The sequence below is a fragment of the Malania oleifera genome, chromosome 8 (assembly GCF_029873635.1).
Source record: "Malania oleifera isolate guangnan ecotype guangnan chromosome 8, ASM2987363v1, whole genome shotgun sequence".
Classification (NCBI taxonomy): domain Eukaryota; kingdom Viridiplantae; phylum Streptophyta; class Magnoliopsida; order Santalales; family Ximeniaceae; genus Malania; species Malania oleifera.
In genome coordinates this window covers 96,938,513-96,960,861 of record NC_080424.1, presented here as the reverse complement: position 1 = coordinate 96,960,861, position 22,349 = coordinate 96,938,513, and the positions used below count along the sequence as shown (strand labels likewise).

Here is a 22,349-nt window from a genome sequence, read left to right as displayed (position 1 = left end):
TCTGCTTATCTGTGTAGTGTAGGACCTCCAGAATCCTTTCAGTCTTCTTAACCCAGTCTTCTGCTATCATCGGATCGGGTCCTCCTGAGAACATCGGAGGGTGCATACGTGTGAACCTTTCGATGGTACACCCCGCAGCAGTAGGAGAATGTTCACGCCTCTTAACACTCCACCCGATCTCTCACATAGCTTGCCTCATCAACCCTCGAGGCACAGAAGGAGACTCATTTCTCGCAGTCTCCTAGGAGCCACTATCCAAGTTGTTATCCTTGGACTCCATTCTGAAAATAGAATAGGAATTGGTTAGAATTCCTATGTCATATATAGTTTACACAATCATTGACATCTAATCATGTTAGCTACCAATCTCACGGGTCCAGGTCTAACTTATCACACCGACACGAAACCATCAATGGTTTGCCATGATTTTACTAAAAACGTTATTCCAGGAAAAACACAAAACACCACCGATGAGCCTCTATCTAGCAACAAAGCAACCCTCGACCTATTTTACCCATTTCCTATGTCCTATACTCTGATATGTACACATAGTTACACCTAATCAAGTCTAACAACCTGGTTAGTTTTGATACCAAGCTATCATACCCCGAACCCGGTAATGGGACCTAAGGTGTGATGTAGTAACCTAACATGTCCCTGTATCATACAAAATACAAATGATACTGTAATGAATAAGGGTCCGACCCCGTGGGGTTCCTGTACACCCTATACACACTCACATACACAACATATACGCAACGAAAAAGTTCATTCTATACATACATAGTACCATACCAGAGTCTATACAGATAGAGTCTAAACTCCATAATACAAAACATAACCCCGGGTGCCAGCAAATACCCAAAACGACAACCCTGTTATAGTTCAAGTACTTACACTGGTACCCTATGCAGTAACCAACCACCATGCTCCTAACACAAGGACGCTAGCTTCGGTTACTCGAAGGACCTAAAAACATGCATGTACAATAGGGGTAAGACACCTCTCAGTAAGGAAGAATTAGGTTATATCGGTGTGTGGCATGTGAGTGTTATCATGACATATAAAACGTACACAATTCAATACAATTTCAGTATTTTCACAAAACAGTTCCAGTATAGTTCTCAATACCCACACACACATGATCAAGTAGCCCGGTGTCGTCACACCCTTCGGCATGAAGCGGACCCACATTACACGGTGTCCCCAGCAGATGGCGTAGACCCAGGCTACCATGGCATCGTACTAGTACAATTGGTGGATCCACACCCTTCGGTGATCAGCCGATAAGAGGCGATATTTCACGCCTTCGGATATAGAGCCGGACACTCTTGCCACTAGCAGGTGGTATTTCACACCTTCGGATATAGAGCCAAGCACTCTTGCCACTAGTAGGTGGTATTTCATACCCTCGAATATAGAGCCAAACACTCTTGCCACTGGTAGGTGGTATTTCATACCCTCGGATATAGAGTCAGATACTTTTTCACAATCTAGAACAATTCGGAACACACGTTCCTATATCGCATTGTAGAAAATAATAACTCATGCATATTCATATAACATCTCATTCCACACTCATTTGGTAATCTCAAAATCATGATTTTCAAAATACAATTTAAACAAGTGAAGGCATGACTATCTCTATAACACAATATATCTACGGTTTTCCCGAAACTAGAGATGCAACCCGATGCCCCATTTTTCCCAAAATTATAACTTGAAAACCCTATAAATTTATCCGTTAGATTCCCCAAATAAGTAGCCATAACATACATAGGATCGTGAACCACAGTTCTACCGAATCCGATTTCGAAAATAATTGATATAAACAAAATCCCCTTACCTTTCCCCAAAAATCCAAACTCGAACTCTATGGCTCCTAAACAACTAACTAAGTTTCCAAAACCTATAATACAATACATACTTACAATTCCATTTTCTACAAGTTTACCAAAACAGAAATGAAAACCAAGCCTTACCTTGATTTTTGGATCAAAACCCAAAAACCCTTGAAACGGAGTTCCATTCCACAAATCACGAAGAGAATCCTTCCCTGATTCTCGTAGAAACGTCGAATCATCAATTCTAACAACGAATGGCAAAGAAATCTAGAGAGAGAGAGTGTTCCGCCTGATTATAGAGAGAGAGAAAGGGAGAGTTTTGGCTTTCTTAGCCAAGAAGCAATGAAATAGGATATTTATAGCACCTTTGATTCGGCCAACCTCGTCGACGAGGCGGCGTCTTCATCGATGAGTCAACTAAGAAAGTTCGTCGACGTAGCGGTGGCCTCGTCGACGAGCCTAAGATTTTTGGATTTCCCAAAACCTCTTGGTTTTTCCTCGTCAACGAGCCTTTGCATTTCGTCGCCAAACAATAGAAGGGCCTTCGTCGACGAACTTTAGCTTCATCGACGAAGTTTGTTCAATTTACTGTTTTGTCCTTTTCTTACTTATTTATTCCCTATCCCACGGATCAGGTTCTTACATAGCCCTTATACAAGGAGGGACTTTGCGATACTCATCCTCATGCTGGCCTGTATACAAGGAGAATAATCTCATACTGACCCATATACAGGGAGGGACTCTACCAAACTCATCCTCATGCTGACCGGTATACGAGGAGGATAATCTCATGCTAGCTCGTATACTAGGAGGGACTCTGCTATACTCATCCTCGTGTTGACCTGTATACAAGAAGAATAATCTCATGCTGACCCGTATACAAGGAGGGACTCTACTATACTTATCCTCATGCTGACTTGTATACAAGGAAAATAATCTCATATTGACCCATATATAGGGAGGGATTCTACTAAACTCATCCTTATGCTGACCGGTATACAAGGAGGATAACCTCATCTTGACCCATATAGAAGGAGGGAATTATACTCATCAACATAACTCTATATATAATGGTCATACATAATTGATCACGACACTTAGCCGGTGGAACTATCACGACATAAAGCCAGTTGAACTGTCACGACACTTAACTGGCTGAACTTTCACGGCATAAAGCCAATTGGATTGTCATAGTATACTGAACACGACATAAAGCTAACTGAACAGTCATTTCATAATTTCTAAATTAAACCATATTTCATGATTTCACAATACCCACAACTCTCTCTCTCTCTCTCTCTCTCTCTCTCTCTCTATATATATATATATATATATATATTTACACACATATTTTTAACTCCGTATAAAATCACATCTCTGGGTAAAACTATCATGATATAGTACCGTATAAAACTATACTTTACTGTACAAATCCATAAAATATTCTAACGAGTTTATTTATGCTGTATCATATTTATTTACTCATGCCACACAATTTGAGTGATAATTCATTTATAATAATCTGGCTGCAATAACTATATTCTTCTGCTGAAAATAATTTTATACTCAACTCTGGAGACCTACTTAAATTCAACAACTGATTTTTCCCAAAACATACATATAATAATTAATTCAAACTTTCTATTTCCATAAGCTTGATAATTCAAAGAAAGTCATATATAATATTTCTACAATCACATGCTTTATTTTTAATTAGTTAAACTACTGAAAATACCTGATATAATTTATTCCCTTTACCCGCTTACTAAAGATACATCTGTAGGGATCCTAAAATAATGTCAGCAGCAGTTGGAGCACGAAACCCAGGTTTTTCCTTAATACATATATCCTATGAAAAAATCATAAGTCTCCATCCTCACAATTTCATATCATGTATTATCCAGAAATTCATATAAGTAATCCCGAAGTCACATGCTATAGTTTAACCGGTACAATTTTCTAAAATAGCTAACATAACTTGTTTCCTTACCTTAGCCTCAGAGAAAAGCCTAAGATCCCCAAACTACGAATTTGCTTTGATTAAAATGTCAAAGATTGAAGTTGAAACCTTGATATAGAGTCTAATCGTCGATTTGGTGGAGAGGAGGATGTCGCAGCCCTAAGGATGAGAGAGAGAGAGAGAGAGAGAGAGAGAGAGAGAGAGAGAGAGAGAGAGAGAGAGAGAGAGAGAGAGAGAGAGAGAGAGAGTATGGGATTTATTCAAACAAAATGGGCTGACCCCTATTTATATAAACACTGTCCCGCAGGAAACCATCGACAGTTTCACTGGGTTTCTTGAAACCGTCAACGGTTTGGTTTTTTACCAAAGCTCGTTTTTTTTACTGTTTTACCTTTACTGGGCCTCAGTAACTCAAAATCGTCGACGATTTTCCCGAGTTTCGCAAAACTGTCGACGATTTGGTCTTAAATCAAATCTTCTCCCTTCTTTTCTAATATATATATATTTTGGGATTACGCACCGGGTATCCACGCGTCCGTTTTACGGTCCACGTGACTAATCCTGCACCCCTTGAAGTTGATCCCACAACTCCAAAGGAAGGGTAAATTCAGGAGTCCAGGGGCGGAAACGAGCCTAAGAGGGTTTGAATACCTGACCTCGTGAAAGGTACTCTTACAACTCGCACTACCACCTGAACCACACCCTGGGGGTTCTAAAATATATTTATTGTTCCATCATTAAGGGGTTTAATTTGAACGCCGTCTAATTAAATATGTCTATATATATACACATATATTCACTTATATGCATATTATTTTTTGTGGTGTTAGAGAGACAAAGAGAGATTTGCAAGTGCTTTCTATTACTATGCCAAGAGCTCATGTAGGTGGAACCTAGGAATAGAACAAGTGCGTGACCAATTCCAACTTAAATAAGAAAATTGCAATTTTTTTTTCAAAGTTTCTTACATTCACTTGCTTTTTAAGAATAGGACAAAAGGCATAGATCTCCCATAAGGTTTGACAAAAAGACCTGAACTTTTAAGGATTTTTTTTGAGATTTTTCAAAAAGACACAAATCTCTTCTTATATTTTGTTAAAAAAATACAAAATTTTTAAGGAGAAATTTGCATCTTTTTGACAAATCTCATGAGAGGACTATGACATATTTCAAATTTCAAGGGAGGACACTAGACTTTTTGAAATCTTAGGAGATGTCTCTATATTTTATTTTTTGCCAAAATTAAAGGGAAATAAGTGTCTTTTCTTTTTTAGAATAACTTAAAAAATATTATTAGATTGAGCCTACTGAATAATTGAGTTTTTAGACCAAAAATGATAATTTGATAACTAACATTGCATTTGCAAGTATGAATTACTAATATTACTTTTTTTTTTGTCAAATAAATCCAACACCTCTCCCAAATATAATGCAAATAAAACCGATCCACTAAAGATTTAGACAAACTGACAAGGAGCTTTGGCCTCTGCAAACTGCCCAAACATCCCTCGTTTCCGCAAGCCCAAACAAAATGCCCAAAATCCACTGCCGAGTAGCCAAAATCAGGACATACCCTAGCCCCCTGCCTAACGAGCCTGCTCAAGATCAACACCATTTCCACCATTTCCATTGAGGTCCAAATGGCCAAATGGTGGCGCGCCGTCGCCGGCGGCCTCAGGACGGTGGCGAGGTCCCCTAGGCCCTCGTCTTCGTCGTTGTCGACGTCATCTCCCAGTGCTGCGTACCACACAATCCAAGCCGTTCCGAGAGAGCTCACGGGAAGCAGAGTCTCCGCCAGGGACAGAGCTCAGGGCAGAATCCCAGCCGTTGTGTTCACACAAGAGTACATTCAGAAAAACTCTACCGGCGGCGGAACGGACGTCGTCGCCAGCGCGTGCGTGTCGAGGAAGCATCTCATCACGACCGAAAGGAAGCAGATTCAGTCCATCCTCAAGTCTGTAGAACCCGATTTCTTTTGCTCCACCACGTTCAAGCTCCAGATCCGCGCTGGGTCCGGATCCTCCGTTCTCCTTCAATCCGGGACTGTACTCCCCATCAAGGCGAGGATCCCACCCATTTGCCTTCTCTAATCTCTCTCTTCGATTTAATTGCTTGAAAATACTTTTGCATGTTTATGGGTTACCATTTCTCATTAGTTTTTCGATTCTCTTTTGAAGAATTTTCCGAGTCATTGGGTGATATGGGGTTGCAGGTTCATAAGGATCGGGAGACGGGGATGATAATGAACCTGGTGTTTGCTTGGGCTGAAGAAGGTTCAGAGTTGAAGGTTGATGTGCCCGTTGTTTTCAAAGGAGAAGATGTCTGTCCTGGACTTAAGAAAGGTTGGCCTTCACACTTCTCCCTGTTAATGTTTGTGTTTTTCTGTGTATATTTTTTTTTCCTACTGAGTTACTTAGTTGGTACACCTGTCTGTTCGTGATTTGATTTTGCCTTCCCATCAAATTTGTTTATTCCTGCTCTTACTATCGAGTCACTGATCCTCCTATGTTATAGGAAATACTGAATGTTTCATGTGTTCTATGTTCTTTAAATGTGTTGGGACAATTGAATGTTATGTTTACTTGTTCATGTGCATCTGAATTTTGAATTGCCTGGAATATGACCCAAGATTTTTGGTCTTAAAGTGTAGTGCCTGAGGCTCTCATTTTGAGTGCTTCGGCTCCATTTTGTTGCTCAAGAATGTTAGAAAGATGTTAAAACTATTCTTGAGGGCCTATCAAGTTTAGGTTTTTAGATGAATTAGTTTTTCTACATGGTGTCAGAGCCTTAATGGCAGTCTTGATTTCGAATCTCACTGCCCCCATTCCTTTAATTAGAATTAAAATTATAGCACAAGGTCTAGTAGACCTGTTCCTTATCCAAGCCCAATGGACTCTCTAGTGCAGGGCTGTATTAGATAGTTATTAAAACGATTCCTAGGGCCTCATCTGACACCATTAATCTTTTAGTTGAATTGGTCATTTGACAGGGAAATTGAGATTCTCTTAAATTGAAATGAAATTCCATTTTATGGCAGAAACACAGGGCACATCAGATTCATTCAAAGTCATTTTTTTGGCTGCACTCGGCTCATGTAATGTAACTCTGATAATATTGCACATAATGTTAGTGTTCAGCAGCCTCATATAGTAATATTTAAAATTAAAACATTCTTACTATGTGTCTACCGCCAAAAGGCAGAGCTAGAAATGTTTCTTTGTGGGGGCAAACTAGAGTCAGCACAGTGACATACAAAATGATAATGGGCCTAAATCCCATATTTTAGGGGCGGAAGGGGGGGGGGGTGAGGTAAAATATCTTATATTCTGGTGGTGGAATTTAAAATTTTAGGTTATAAGTATTTGCGGCCCAGGGGGGGGGGGGGGTGTTGCCCCCTCTCTGCACCTGAAATCAAAGATGCTAGGGTGACAATGGATTTTGAAACGATCTACTTAGAAGAGGGGAAGCGTGGAGCTTAAGCCCCCATCTAATTGCATCTCTTGGTTTGAAGTGGTTATGTCCTTTATGGACAGGTCTATAAACAACCTTGTTTAAGAGTTAAATGGAGTCTTACTTTGCTTGGTGTGTTGAACCAAAGCCTCCTCATAGAGGTATAGAGAAGCCTATATTCTAGGCATTTTGAACCTTGTTTTGAATGAGATTATAAAAGTAAAACACTGCCTTCTTTTTTAGTTTGGTGCAATATACTTCGATTTTCTTGAGTTTGAATTCGACATTTTAATCGCCAAGAGCCAAACTAGATTTTGTTTCTGTTTCAACTAGTGCCTTTTTTGTTGATCATGCATTGATATCTTCCCCTAGAACAGTTTCTATATTGATTTCAAGTTGATATATATTCATGTAAGTGAAAATGTTGTTGAATCTTGACATGTCAAACATTTGCTCATTACAATTGGTCTGTGTGTTTCGTGTTAAAATTTTGAAGCAATATGCATTTGATAATGTATTAATCTTGATATTCAAGAAAGTAATAGCACTAGTAGATTTTGAAACATTGGATCTATTATGCAATCGGAAAGAGAGATTGAAGAGAATGTAATATATAGAGTTAAAGCAGGTTGGGTAAAATGGGAGAGTACTTCAGGCACGCTATGTGATTGTAGAATACACTTAAAATTAAAAGGAAAGTTCTATAGGATGACTATAAGACTATCCATGGTATATGGATCAGAATGTTGGGTAACCAAAAAACAATATATGCAAAAAGTAAAAGTTTTTGAAATGCGATTGTTAAAGTAGTTGAGTGTTATATAACATTAAAAGATAAATTAAGGAACGAATATATTTGTAATAAGTTAGGTGTCACGGACCCCCAAATAAGGCTCAATGAAGGGCCGTGCGGCACTTTGGCAAGAGCTCTTCCCCAATCGAGTCAGTCGATAATCACAAGTTCAATCCTGCTAATATGAGCACCAGATAAGTCCTGACAATCATTGGAAATGAGAACCGTGTCAATATAAATGACAATAGAGCATATAGGCAAGACATTCATGTATAAAAGATATTCGTAATACAATAGGATACATCTCATTCTCAGACAACAAGACATAATAATGAAAAGGACTACTCATTTTATTTCATTAAAAAGAACAACCATACAAGCATTGTCACAAGTAATTTTGATACTCATTATAAATCTCTAGAAAATACATGTAAAGCCATCTCTCTTCCCCATTTAACCCACATTACATTGTCAGCCCCTAACACTAGGAATAACATTGGTAGAAGAAGAAAGAGACGACTTAAGTGGTTTGGGCATTTGAAACGTAGGCCAAGTAGTGCACCAGTGTGGAGGAGTGGGTTAGTTATTGTTACTGCTTGTAGAAGGGGTAGAAGTAGACCTAACCCTATGCTTGGTTCATGGAATGTCTATTCCTAGGAATAGATTAGTTATAATAGGTTAGTTACAATTAGTTATGCAAAAAACTATATTGATATCATAAAACAAATAACAATGAAACCTTTTATGAGTCTATAACAAAAAATAGATGAAGAATAACCATTCCTATATTTCACCATAGAATTGTCTATTTCTTTCTTATCATATGTTGAGCGAAATAATAACATTCACGTTGCAATTGGGAGCATGAATTTTGGACCTTGGATTTAGATTTGCACAAATTTCAGTATAATTTTATATTACATTTATCCAAACTAATACAAATCCAAATTCAAGACCTCTTTAAACATAGAGACGAGGAATAGCTATTACTTACATATCCAAAATTTTCACTATATTTCATCTTTTTCCAAAGAGTAGCTATTCTGTGAACGAAATGGGCTATATAATAACTTGGAATGAGATAGTGAGAAAGAATTTAAGTGCTCTTAAGCTAGCTGAGGAAAATGTCCTTGATCGTGCAAATTAGTGGAAAGGGATTTGTGTAACTAACCCCATATAATTGGACTTAAGGCTTCTTCTTGTTGTTATTGTTGTAGGCATTTGATATTGTATCTTTTGTGAAAAATTGCATAGATCAATAGCCATAATGCTCGTATGTTCTAGCTCACTTTGGCCCAAGAGACAATTTAGTGGTAGGCTACGTTGTTGCTATCTTGTTCAAATAATGAGTGGTCATGTCTTGGAGATAAAGAGTGCAAGTAGGCATTGCACAACTAGTCTTTTGCTTTCAAGGCTCTCAGAAAATTTATGGGAAGTTGTATTTGTCAACAGAACAGTAAACAGCAAAGCAAAAGATTTATTTCCTTACTTCAGCCCACATTTATTTCCTTGTGTTTCAATTCATTATTTTGTACAGTTAGCATATATTTAGTTTACATGTATAGGGCTTGACAGATTATAGTTTACTTGTATAGGGATAGAATCATGCTAGACCTTATTTACTTTCCATGTATAGCATTCTTGTAAAGTCTATATAAAATATACAGAACTCTAGGCCAATTCATTAGGCCATTCACAAAATATTTGGCATGTTATCAGAGAGCCAGCCGACTGCTAGGTTTTTTTTTTCTCTTCGATTTTTTTTTTTGTCTTCTCGGTTTCATGGCTGTTGTGGTTTTGGTTTCTTTTCTGGAATTTTTTCTCTGTTCTTTCGGTACTTTTTGTTCCTGCGTGGCTGTCGGCACTGCAGGTTTCTGGGTTGCCATTTATTCCTCCAATTTATGTCCTTGTGATTCTTGGCAAGCAGGCAACAGTTTTCTGTTGCTGTTTGTGACTTTCGGCAAGCAGGCACTGCAGGTTTCTGGTTTGCCACTTTTTTCTCCAGTTTCTGTTGCTGCTTGTGACTTTCGGCAAGCAGGCACAGCAGGTTTCTTGTTTGCCACTTATTTCTCCAGTTTCTATTGCTGTTTGTGACTCTTGGCAAGCAGGCAACATCCTTCTGTTGCTGTTTCTGGCACTTATCTTCTCGGCACATTAGGTTTTTGGTTCAAGATTTAAATTTTTAGTGCAGAGAGGTTGTTCTTGGTTTTTTCTTTGTGCCTGTGTTGTTTATTTTGGGCTTCTAGATTTTCTGGTGGTCTGTTTCTTTTGGCACTGTCTGTTTTTTTTTGGGCTTCTCGATTTTCTCCAGTATTTAGCATGGACTCCTCACCTGTGTGTGTCAAGTTTACGGGCAACAATTATTCTATGTGGGCTTTTCAGTTTGAACTTTTCCTAAAGGAAAAGATCGTTGGGGTCATATTGATGGCACGGATTGTGCACCCAATCCTGATAAATCCAAGGAGTCCGCAGCTTGTCTTTCATGGGCTGTGCTTGATGCTCAGATTATGTCTTGGCTTCTTGGCTTGGTTGAGCTACATATTGTCCCCAACTTGCGATCTTATCGTACCGCTCAATCTATGTGGACTTATTTAAAAACACTATATCGTTAAGATAACGGCGCCCATCGTTTTCAGTTAGAGCAAGCGATTGCCATGTTTCAACGTGACAATCGTTCCATCCAAGACTATTATTCGGGGATTTTGACTCTTTGGAATAAATATTCTGATTTGGTTACTACGGATGTTCCTGTGGCCTCTCTTCCCATCATTCAACATCTTCATGAGACTAGTTGTCGTGATCAGTTTCTTATGAAACTCCCACCCGAGTATGAATTTGTTCGCTCGGCTCTGCTAAATAGCTTTCCTATTCCTTCTCTAGATGTTTGTTTTGGTGATTTACTTCGTGAAGAACAACGGCTTAGTACTCAAGTTACTCTGTCACAATCTCATGGCAGTTTTGGGTCTGTCCATGTGGCTTATGCTGCTCACCAACGAGTACCGCCTGCGCATTCTAGCACTTTGCAGTATTTTTGCTGCAAAGAATTTGGACATATTGCTGTTAATTGTTCCATGAAATTCTGCTCTTATTGCAAGAAGAAGGGTCACTTTATCAAAGAATGTCGAATCCGCCCGCAGAATTGTTAGGCCCAGGTATTCCAGACTTTTGTTAGTGTGCCCTCCATAGTAATTTTTGCGGCCCCTGGCTCTTCTTTACGTGACTTCTTTGTTCCTGTACCTCCTCCAGCGAATTACTGCACACCCGAAATGGTGCAACAGATGCTAATTTCGGCATTATTAGCAATGGGGCTCCAAGGTAACAATTATACTAATCTCTGGTATGTGGACTCGGGTGCCTCTAATTACATGACGAATAATCCCACTACCTTGTGTCATGTTCGGCCCTACATTGGTCAATCTGCTATTCAGACTGCCAATGGCTGTTCTTTGCCAATAGCTGTTGTCAGAGATGCCTCTTCGAAGTTCACTAATGTGTTTCTTGCTCCTCAGCTTTCCACGAATCTTATTTCTGTTAGTCAATTAGTTGATAACAATTGTGCTGTTAATTTTTCTAGTAATGGTTGTGTTGTGCAAGACCAGGTAATGGGGCAGCTGATCACAAAGGGACCTAAAATGGGGCGCTTGTTTCCACTACTGTTACTTGTTCCTGCACGTTCTCCAGTTTCTTCTATTGAGTCTTTTGCTTGTAATAATGTTTCAAATCTTAGTATGGTGTGACATCGTCGTTTAGGCATTCCCAATACTCAGATCTTATCTCATGTATTGAACTCTGGTTTACTTGGTAATAAAGAACGTTCTTCTTTATCTCTTGAGTGTGCCTCTTGCAAACTTGGTAAAAGCAAAACTCTTCCCTTCTCTTTGCATGCTAGTAGAGCTTCTCAGTGTTTTGAGCTTATCCATAGTAATGTTTGGAGACCTTTCCTTGTTAGTTCACGTGAAAAATTTATATACCATGTCTTTCATTGATGATCATAGCAGATTTACTTGGGTCTACTTTTTTCGCTCTAAATCTAAGATTTTTTGTACTTTCACTGAGTTTTTAGCGTACGTTGACAATCAATTTTGTGCTTCTATTAAGACATTACACATAGATTCTGGTGGTGAATATGTGTCTACTGAGTTTCAAGCATTTTTGGCTTCTAAAGGCATTATTCATCAACGTTCATGTCTTGCTACTCCCCAACAGAATGGAGTAGCCGAACGGGAAAATTGTCATCTCTTAGATGTGGTCCGTACTGACTTGTTGGAATCCTCTGTTCCGTCCTTGTTATGGGTTGAGGCTCTGAAAAGTGAAAATTGCTACTTGATTAATTGTTTACCTTCTCAACTCATGGAGTCTCCCTATTATTGTTTATTTGCTAAGAAACCTAGTTATGATAACCTCCATACCTTTGGTTGTGTATGTTTTGTTCATTTACCTCCTCATGAGCAACATAAATTATCTACTTATTTGATGTGCATTCTTGGGATACAATGTGTGTCAAAAGGGATTTGTTTACTATGATCCTACATTACATCGTACACGAATTTCTATGAATGTTATTTTGTTTGAAAATCAACATTTCTTTCTTGTGTCCTCTGAACCCTCCTCTCCTACTGTGATTTTGCCCCTCCTTTGAAGAGCAGTTCTTGGATCCTCATCCACTTAGTTCTTGTTTTAAACCAGGTATTGTGTATACGTGGCGCCCCCGCTCACTGTCTCTTCCGATCGCTCATCCGATATCTGATCCTACCACGCTCCAGATTCAGTCAGTTGCAGCACCTCCAAAGCCTTTGGTACGTCACTCTTCTCGAGTGTTTGTACCCTCGAACATGTATGGATTTCCCTCTTCAAGTTCTAGTAACTCTATTTCAACTCTTACTGCTGCATTGTCCAATTTAGATATTCCCACTTCCTACTCACACGCTGCCAAGCATGATTGTTGGTGACAAGCTATGCACGAAGAAATTGTCGCTCTAGAGGCCAATCACACTGGGGACATTGAGCCTGGTCCTCCCATCATTGTGCCTCTGGGTTGTAAATGGGTTTACTCAATCAAGGTCCGATTTGATGGAAGTCTGGATCGTTACAAAGCTTGCCTTGTTGCACTTGGGAATATTCAGGAATATGGTGTCAATTATGAAGAGACCTTTGCTCCTGTGGCTAAGATGACTACTATTTCTACTATTCTGGCTATTGCTGCTTCCAATGAGTGGCCACTACATCAGATGGATGTCAAGAATGCTTTTCTTCATGGGAATCTTAAAGAGTGTATTTATATGAAGCCATCCCCAGGCTTGTTTCCCTCACCGACTTCACATATGTGTAAGCTCCGTTGTTCTCTTTATGGCCTCAAACAAGCTCTGAGGGCCTGGTTTGATAAATTGCACACCTTTTTATTACAATTTTCATTCAAGCAGACCAAGTATGACACTTCATTGTTTCTTTGGAAATCAGACATGGGTATTGTTGTTCTTTTGGTTTATGTTGATGATATTGTGATTACTGGTTCTAATTCTGCTTTACTTGCTTAGCTCAAGACTCATCTCTTAGAGTCTTTTCAAATGAAAGATCTTGGGTCTCTCACATATTTTCTTGGTCTTGAGGTGAATTGTAGTCCCTCAGGTATTTCACTCAATCAACATAAGTCCACAGCTGGCCTTTAGAAGGGTACTTCTGTTGATACTCCCATGGAATTAAATGTCAAGCTTCGCAAAGAGGAGGGTGATTTACTTGCTGATCCCAGTTTATACCGGAAGTAGGTGGGTAGTGTTAGATTTTTAGGGTCTACATTTTTGGTCTTAATATCTTACCCTTCCATAGGGTTTGCTATCATTATATAGAAGAAGTTTACATAATTGGTGCTATTTTTTTCAAGCAGATTTTCAGCACCTAAATGCTGCTAGAATTTCTGGAACATGCTGCCAGAATTTCAGGCACATGTTCAGTGCCAGCATGCTGCCTGATTTGCAGCATTATTTACAGCTGCTTTGAATATGAACTAAACTAAGCTATTTACATCAAAAAATACAAAACATGTTTTCCCACACTCCCCCTCAAGCTGGTGAATAGGTATTTTCCATTCCCAGCTTGGATACAATACTCTTAAACACTGAACTACTTAACCCCTTGCTTGGATATTTTGCAATTTGTTGGGATCGAACAATCTCCTCCAATTGTGTTGTAGTGGTTGTCTCTGCAACCTCCTACATTCTTCATGAACAATGATCTCTTTGCGATTAAGGTCGATCACTCGAAACCACCAGCAATGAAGGTTGGTCAACCACCAGCAATGAAGGCTGGTAAGAAATAAATTTCAGCAATGAAGGCTGATCACAAACAATGATCCCATGGCAATTAAGGCCTGATCATTTGAAACCACCAGCAATGAAGGCTGGTAACAGTAGAAATAAGAACAGAAACTGCTCCAATAAATTTCAGCAATGAAGGCTGATCACAAACAATGATCCCATGGCAATTAAGGCCTGATAATTTGAAACTACCAGCAATGAAGGCTGGCAACGGTAGAAATAAGAACAGATCTGCTCCAAGAAATTTCAGCAATGAAGGCTGAACTGAAAAATAACAGAAACCACCAGATAATATAAGATCCAAGATTGATAACTGCACCAATTTTCTGCTAACCACATCCTCTAGCAGCCCCTGAAAGTACACCCTGTATCCCATCTAGGAAGTTGGATGATGCAACAAAAGGCAACTTGATTGCTACATATCTGGCATATGATGTTGCAACTGCAGCGGTAGCTGCAGTGGCTGAAGATGCTGCAGTTGCAGCTGTTGAAGCTGCGGCGGATGCAGATGTTGCTGCTGCTGTTGCTGCAGATGGTATTGTTGTTGTTGCAACTGCAGCATTTGCTGCTGTGACTGCTCTTGTTGCTGGTAGGGCTACCTTTGAAATTTCAGCATCTTGGCCGGGAGTCATGAGAATGGATCCTGTGTTTGCCCCGATAACAGCAAGGGGTATGCTTACAAGCAAAAGAACAAACATGGCTTTCTGCATGTGAACTCCAAGCATGTGGTACTGCTTTGCTCCATAGGACTGGCCACATAATGTATCCAGCGCACTTGCCATTCTCAGCAACAAGCTGAAACCGGTCACAGTTGCAAAAGAAGTGGCCATTGAAGAACCAGAGAGCTAATTCACCTAGATGACCAACAAACATCACTGATATCATCTGCAAAAAGTACTGCAGAAGACTAACGGAGACCAGAGGCCCAGCTTGCCATAGTTGTTTCTTCACTTCTTCCACAATTTCCTCTCTCCTTTCTCTGCTTTTCTCTCCATTGAATCCCAACTCACAATTTCCTTCTTTGGCACAAATCAGAGGTGTGTTGAGGGAAACCTTCTGGTCCTCCCCAACTTCATACACTCTTCATGGCAGAGAACCAGTATGGAAGCCTTGCACCAACAATCAAACCAATGAACCCTTGGGGTCAAGATATCAACTGTCGAAATCCCGGCACAACTCACAAAGGCACCAAACAGCGCCAAAGACACTAGTGCAGCAGATCCAATGGTAAATCCCTTTCCTATAGCTGCAGTGGTGTTTCCTGCAGCATCAAGGGCATCAGTTCTCTCACAGATACGATGGCTCATGCTGGCCATCTCAGCAATGCCTCCAGCATTGTCGCTGATGGGGCCAAAAGCATCAATGGCCAGTCCAGTAGCAATGGTGCTTAGCATTCCAAGAGCTGTCACAGTAATTCCATACATGGCTACAAAGCAGAAACTAACAAAAATACTGATTGCAATGGCAAAAATAGGACTTATGACAGACTTGTATCCCAAGGTAAGTCCAAATATAATATTGGTGGCAGCTCCAGTCCTGCAGGAATCTGCAACCTCGTGTACGGGGCTGTATGCATTGCTGGTATAATACTCAGTCACGAACCCAATAATAAGTCCAGCCCAAAGACCAACAGCCACACACAGGAACAGCTGCCAGTTCTTAACAACCTTCTGAGCACCAAAATTGAAGATTGTGAATGATGGTGGAAGGGCAATCCAGCTAACAATTCCAATTCCCACAGTCATAAGAATGGTGGAAATAATAAGTTGTTTCTTCAATGATGGTTTCATTTCCTTGACAGTCCTGATTTCAAAGAAATCAGTTGTGAAAAGGGTGGTGACCAAATAAACAAGAATAGCCATGGAACTAATAAGCAAAGGATAACACATTGCAGTGAAATCATGATGAATTCCAAAGGATAATGTGGAAGCAACAACAAGAGCTGTACAAGATGATTCGGCATATGAACCGAAAAAAATCTGACCCCATTCCAACAATATCCCCAACATTGTCAGCAATCACAGCAGGATTTCTTGGGTCGTCTTCTGGAATGTTTATTTCTACATTGCCCACAAGATCAGCTCCAACATCAGCAGCCTTAGTATGGATACCACCGGCAACTCTCCTAAAGAGAGCCATGGAAGAACCACCAAGACCATAACCAGTAATAGTCTAAAAAAAGGCCTTCCCAGTCATCACCATAGTATAGCAATGTAAAGCACCAAGAGACCATTTGCAGCAAGGAGAAAACCCATTACTGCACCAGACTGAAATGCAACAATAAAAGCATTTCCAACACCCTTTCTTGCTTCTAAGGTTGTCCTTGCATTTGCGTACTTAGGAATTTCCATGCCAAGGAAACCAGAAACTACTTGAAGTGACAACACCAAGTAGGAAGGACAGAGTACTTAAAACAGCTGTGGCAAGGGACACTAGCACAAAACAGTGCTCTCAGGTCTTCAAATATCCAGAACTTACAGCACTTTAGACCTTCCAAAATCCAAAACTTCAAGAGGCAGCTATGACTGCAGAACTGAGCTTACAATATCCTAGGAGGATTAACTTAACCACAAGGAATAGGGCAGACCTCAGAAAAGTACTGCAGGCATTTATAAACAACCTGGCAGCAGCTACAGGAATTATGCTGGCAGCAATGCAAATATAGTACAGCTGATAGCAGCCTGTGGAAAAGAGGAACAGCAACAGGCCAACAGCAGCATACTAGAAACAGAGTATAATTGACTTTACATCAGCAAATCACTATGAAAACACACTGCTTCCTGCCAAGGATGCTGCACGTCCTAACAAAGAGGAAATGTGTCCCTAAACGACTCTCAAAACAACCAAATCAGATTTGAGGACTATCAGTTTTGGCTCTTCGTGCTAAAGCTCTCCACAGAACCCAGGAAGAGAAAGACCAAACCGCAAAAGTCATCCTGCTGTGCTTCTCCTCAGAGCAGAGCAGAGGATGAACAGAGAATAGGGAGAGAGACAGGCAGTAATAGAGGTAGCTAGGCAAAAACAGCAGCAGCAGGCTCTGATACCATGTTAGATTTTTAGGGTCTACATATTTTGGTCTTAATATCTTACCCTTCCATAGGGTTTGCCATCATTATATAGAAGAAGTTTACATAGTTGGTGCCGTTTTTTTCAGGCAGATTTTCAGCACCTAAATGCTGTTAGAATTTCTGGAACATGCTGCCAGAATTTCAGGCACATGTTCAGTGCCAGTATGCTGCCTGATTTGCAGCATTATTTATCGCTGCTTTGAATATAAACTAAACTAAGCTATTTACATCATAAAATACAAAACATGTTTTCCCACAGGTAGTCTTGTCTATCTCACCATTACTAGACCAGACATTTCTTTTGTTGTACAGCAAGTCAGCCAGTTTCTTCAGACTCCTCGTCATCTTCATTTGGCTGCTGTCCGCAGGACCATATGTTATGTTCAGGGCACTTCTGCCCGTGGTTTATTCTTCCCTGCAGGCAATTCTACTTGCCTTGCTGCTTATAGCGATGCTGATTGGGCTGGTTGTGCGGATACACGTCGCTCCATCACTGGTTGGTGTGTGTTTTTAGGTGATGCATTGATCTCTTGGAAGACTAAGAAGCAAGACAGAGTTTCTAAGTCATCGACAGAATTTGAATACTGAGCGATGTCTCTTGCTTGTTCTGAAATTATTTGGCTTTGAGGCTTGCTTGCCGAGCTAGATTTTTCTGAGACCGATCCTACACCTCTACATGCCGATAATATGAGTGCTATCCAGATCACAGCCAATTCTGTCTATCATAAGGGCACAAAGTATATTGAAGTCGATTGTCACTCTATCCGTGAAGCATTTGAAGCTCGTCTTATCACTCTTCCACACATTTCCACTGAATTACAATCACCAAGCCTCTCACTCATCATCGACATTGCTTCCTAAGTAGCAAATTGATGCTTGTTGATCAACCTGCATCAATTTTAGGTGGGCTGTCAACGGAACAACAAACAACAAAGCAAAAGATTTCTTTCCTTACTTCAGCCCACATTTATTTCTTTATATTTCATTTCATTTCATTATTTTGTACAGTTAGCATATATTTAGTTTACATGTATAGGGCTTGACAGATTATAGTTTACTTGTATAGGGCTAGAATCATGCTAGACCTTATTTACTTTCCATGTATAGCATTCTTGTAAAGTTTATATAATATACAGAACTGAGGGCAATTCATTTGGCCATTCACAAAATATTTGACAGTATTATATGCATGTATTTGACTTTTTTTTTTTTTTGAATAATTTTTACCTGACAATTTTATGAGATCATATCTAGTACTTTGGTAGTTTTATTTTTAAAACTAAGCTACAGTCACCTTGTGGTTTACACTTTATGATGACCAGCGTAGTGCTCTTGCTGTTTCTTGCCAGTCATGTTGGCCAATTATTGTTACCCTTCGGCAGTTTTATTGCTTGTGAAGGTTTCCTGCTGTTGGTGGAGTTTTTGAATTGTACAACATTGTGACAATGTCGCTTTCTGTTGTCTCTTGGTGCCATGGTGGACATTGGATCTTCTTTTTTGCATTAAAATTTTATCCTGTTAAAACGTGGTTCTTTGGATATAGTTCTGCAATATTTGTTGATGTGGCCTTACTCAAGTCTCAAGTGGAGTGGTAGTAGGCTTACTAGTATTTAACTCTAAAGACTATGATGCCATTATTCTTGATAAATGCATACTTAATATTTGATTTTTTTTTTCTCCCATAGTCCATTCATGTCGAGGATTTTTGCTTGGATAAAGGCCAAGAAAGAAAAATAAGAAGGAAATTAATTTTTTATAACATTTTCTCTATATCAAATACTATTAAAAATAAAAATTTGTTCTAAATGTAGTTAAAAATTAAGAAAAATCGAAAATTAATTATGTATAAAACCATTTTTTTGTTCATTTAGCATATTTTTTTATTTTCTTTCTCACTTTCCTTGATAACACAAAACGTGCAAAAATGGATTCTTTTGTATTTTCCTTTCCTTTCCCTGATATTTACCAAGGTAGATATGGAGAAACAAACTATAGCTGGACAGTGTGGCTGTTTTTCCCTTTTATTTTTTCCATTAGTCTCAAGTGTCCAGGCTATTGTCTCTGTTTTCATTGCTGGAGATAGTTTCTTTGTTTTCTTTTCCCTGTTTGTTTTATCTCCTGTGGGAGTCCGCCAGTTATATTTACTTGATTGTGGATGGTGCTAAACCACAGTTGACTTGCTTCTAAAACCATTAATGAATGATTTGACATGAGTGTCGGATAGCACGCTAGAGTTGGCAACCCTATTTCAATTTCTGGATAGCAGGCTAGAGTTGGCAACTCTATTTCAATTTCATTTCCACATGGCATCCAGATGCTTTTACTCAATTGGGAAAAATTGCAACCAATCTCATTTCATTTTCTCGAGCAATTCCAAATCTTTTTTGGTATTGTGTTTTAAAGAATGATGTTGTTTTTGCACTGATTGTTGCTTTCTTATGCGAGAACAGGTGGGCATCTGAACAGGATAAGAATGAGCCTGAAGTACCTGTGCCCGGCTGAACACATTCCTGCAAAAATTGAGGTGGATGTGAGCAATCTAGATATTGAAGATAGAGTATTTATGCGCGACGTAAAGGTTCATCCGTCATTGAAGCTTCTAAGCAAGAATGAGGATATGCCTGTCTGTAAAATTGTGGCAACATGTTTGGGCTCCTCAGAACCTGCACAATTGAAGGCATAAATCTTGTAGTGTTTGGCAGTTTGGTGACCCAAATGAAAGAGGGATTTGATTTTCCTGTTCAGAATGTAATTGGACATGGGCACATGGGTTGGGTAATCCTTTCCTTTGGCTGGCCTGTCTTTTGTTTGTATAATGATCTTTTTGCTGCCAAGTTTGCAGACTGAGAAATTAGAAAATTGTTTTGTGGAATTTAGGGTCACTTACCTAGTGTTGATTTCAAGTATTGAATTTGTTTTTTTATTTGTTTGAATTTAGACAAATGTTAGCATAAAATAATATATTTAAATTCACATAAATTGAGTATTCAGGTTTTAAAAGTTGACGTTCTGCTTTTTGGGTGTTGAATTCTTTGAGATAATCTGAATTATAAACGGCTGTGACCTAGTTCTTTATTTTTTTTGGATTACGCATTAGGTATTCACGCGTCCGTTTTACGGTCCAAGTGACTAATTCTGCGTCCCTTGAAGTTGACCTCACAATTCTAAAGGGAGGGTAAAATTAGGAGTTCAGGGGCGGAAACGAGGTCAGGAGGATTTGAACACCTATCTCGTGAAAGGCACTCCTGCAACCCGTACTACCATCTGAACCACACCCTCTTGAGTCTTGTTAAGGTTGTATGCAGTTTAACAGTGTGATACTCAAATTTGACTCAAGTGAAAAATTGAACACTTCCGGTCCACTTGAGTTTTATAGCGAGTTAAGTATGAATAACTTAAGAGTTCATTTGACTCCCTAATGCATGGGTTTAAACCAAATATTGACGGTCATTTTTGGCAGCTGGGCTGGTCTCCACTACAAGAATGTGCTGTCTGGGCCCACGCTCCAATGTTGTGGGCCTAAGAGCTTAGAATGGGCCTGGGATTCAAACACTGCCAAGGCACCGACCTTATTTTAGAAGCTTACCCAACTGGGTCAGGTGCTTCTTCCCTTGCTGATGTATGTATCTCGTAATGAGGGCCCACTCTGAGGAGTTTTTACGTTTTATAATAGTCACTTATGGTTATATGTATTGTACAAAAAACAAATTTTATACATTACAAATAACAATATAGTTTGTTATGAAAAGTATAAATGACTGTCACCCTTTTATCTTCTACCATCATAAATAATGTACTATCTTTATTGTCCTATAAAAGGATCATTTATCTCACATTTGGATAAACATAAAAATTCTTGAAGAGAGTAGGTAATATAGAAAGGATGAGAGAAAGAGGAGAGACAGAGATGAGAGATATTTTGTACAAGAGCGATTTCAAATCATCATATAATTCCTCCTGAGATAGTAAAATTTTTTATCTCATATGTCCGTAGAGTATGGATAATTGAACCATGTAAAAATTTCTATTTCATTTCTATTTATTTTCTTGCATATTTTATAACACTCTTAACTATTTGAGATATTTTTTAAATTCTATTTAATTTTTTTCGTATAAGTTTTACTCTACAAGAGTATAATATTTTTTAGAAGAGAATATGTCTTTTAAAATTTAAAGAGTACCAATCTCTAGAAGAGATGGTGAGATAGTCCTCCTGAAGAGACTATATATTTAAATCTCTTGCCTATATATTTAATCTGCCGAAGAGTTAGACCTCTTGAATATGTTATGTATCTAATCTCCAAAAGAAATGATAAATATTTATCTCCTGAAGTTGGTATATTTTTAACCTCTTGAAGAGATGTTAAAATCGACCTCTTGAAGAGGTGAGACGTTTATCCTCTATATGAGGTAGTACATTTAACTTCCATAAGAGGTGGTAAATTATTATACATTTTCATATTATAATTGAAATCATATTCGTGAAGAGTACAAATTGAGAAAAAAATAATGTTCTTCAAGAAACATATTTAAGTACTCCTGGAAGGGTAGAAGTAATATTATATCTATTTTATTTTATTTTTTACATTTTATTTTTCTAATTTGCTTTATTATTGTTAATTTATCCACATTTCGAACTTAAGTGAAGTTGGATTTATTTCCCTTGATATCAAAGGTAACAACTATTTATCATGGATTCTTGATGTTGATATCCATCTAAATGTAATAAACTTGGGAAACATTATTTTAGACTTTCGTATATGAAGTTTGAATTTTTTTTTTTTAATAAACATTGGTGGACTCTTCTCTATTGTTATTTTCTTCCATATTTTGGTAGTTTAAATTTACAAAATTATTTGTGTAAAGTTTGTTCACTAGATTATATGCTACATTAGTTTATGACAAACCTTATCAAATATAAAC

General features: G+C 38.7%; 1 protein-coding gene and 1 pseudogene across 1 annotated transcript; one reads left to right on the top strand and one right to left on the bottom strand.

Annotated features, from left to right (window-relative positions):
• Nucleotides 1-5,237: 5,237 nt before the first annotated feature.
• Nucleotides 5,238-20,409, top strand: LOC131163041 (uncharacterized). The gene is made up of 3 exons (XM_058119742.1): nt 5,238-5,864; nt 6,017-6,146; nt 19,877-20,409. Exons 1-3 carry the CDS (start codon nt 5,445-5,447, stop codon nt 20,107-20,109), a joined length of 783 nt encoding a protein of 260 aa, XP_057975725.1. The 5' UTR covers nt 5,238-5,444; the 3' UTR covers nt 20,110-20,409.
• On the bottom strand, nt 15,431-18,901 carry LOC131161741 (pyrophosphate-energized vacuolar membrane proton pump 1-like; annotated as a pseudogene).
• Nucleotides 20,410-22,349: the final 1,940 nt, after the last annotated feature.

Bases quoted from the DNA above. Each gene is read 5' to 3' on its own strand.
- LOC131163041 (XM_058119742.1), top strand. From the start codon at position 5,445: ATGGCCAAATGGTGGCGCGCCGTCGCCGGCGGCCTCAGGACGGTGGCG. The intron at 5,865-6,016 runs GCGAGGATCCCA...ATGGGGTTGCAG, and splicing joins GGACTGTACTCCCCATCAAG to GTTCATAAGGATCGGGAGAC. The intron at 6,147-19,876 runs GTTGGCCTTCAC...ATGCGAGAACAG, and splicing joins CTGTCCTGGACTTAAGAAAG to GTGGGCATCTGAACAGGATA.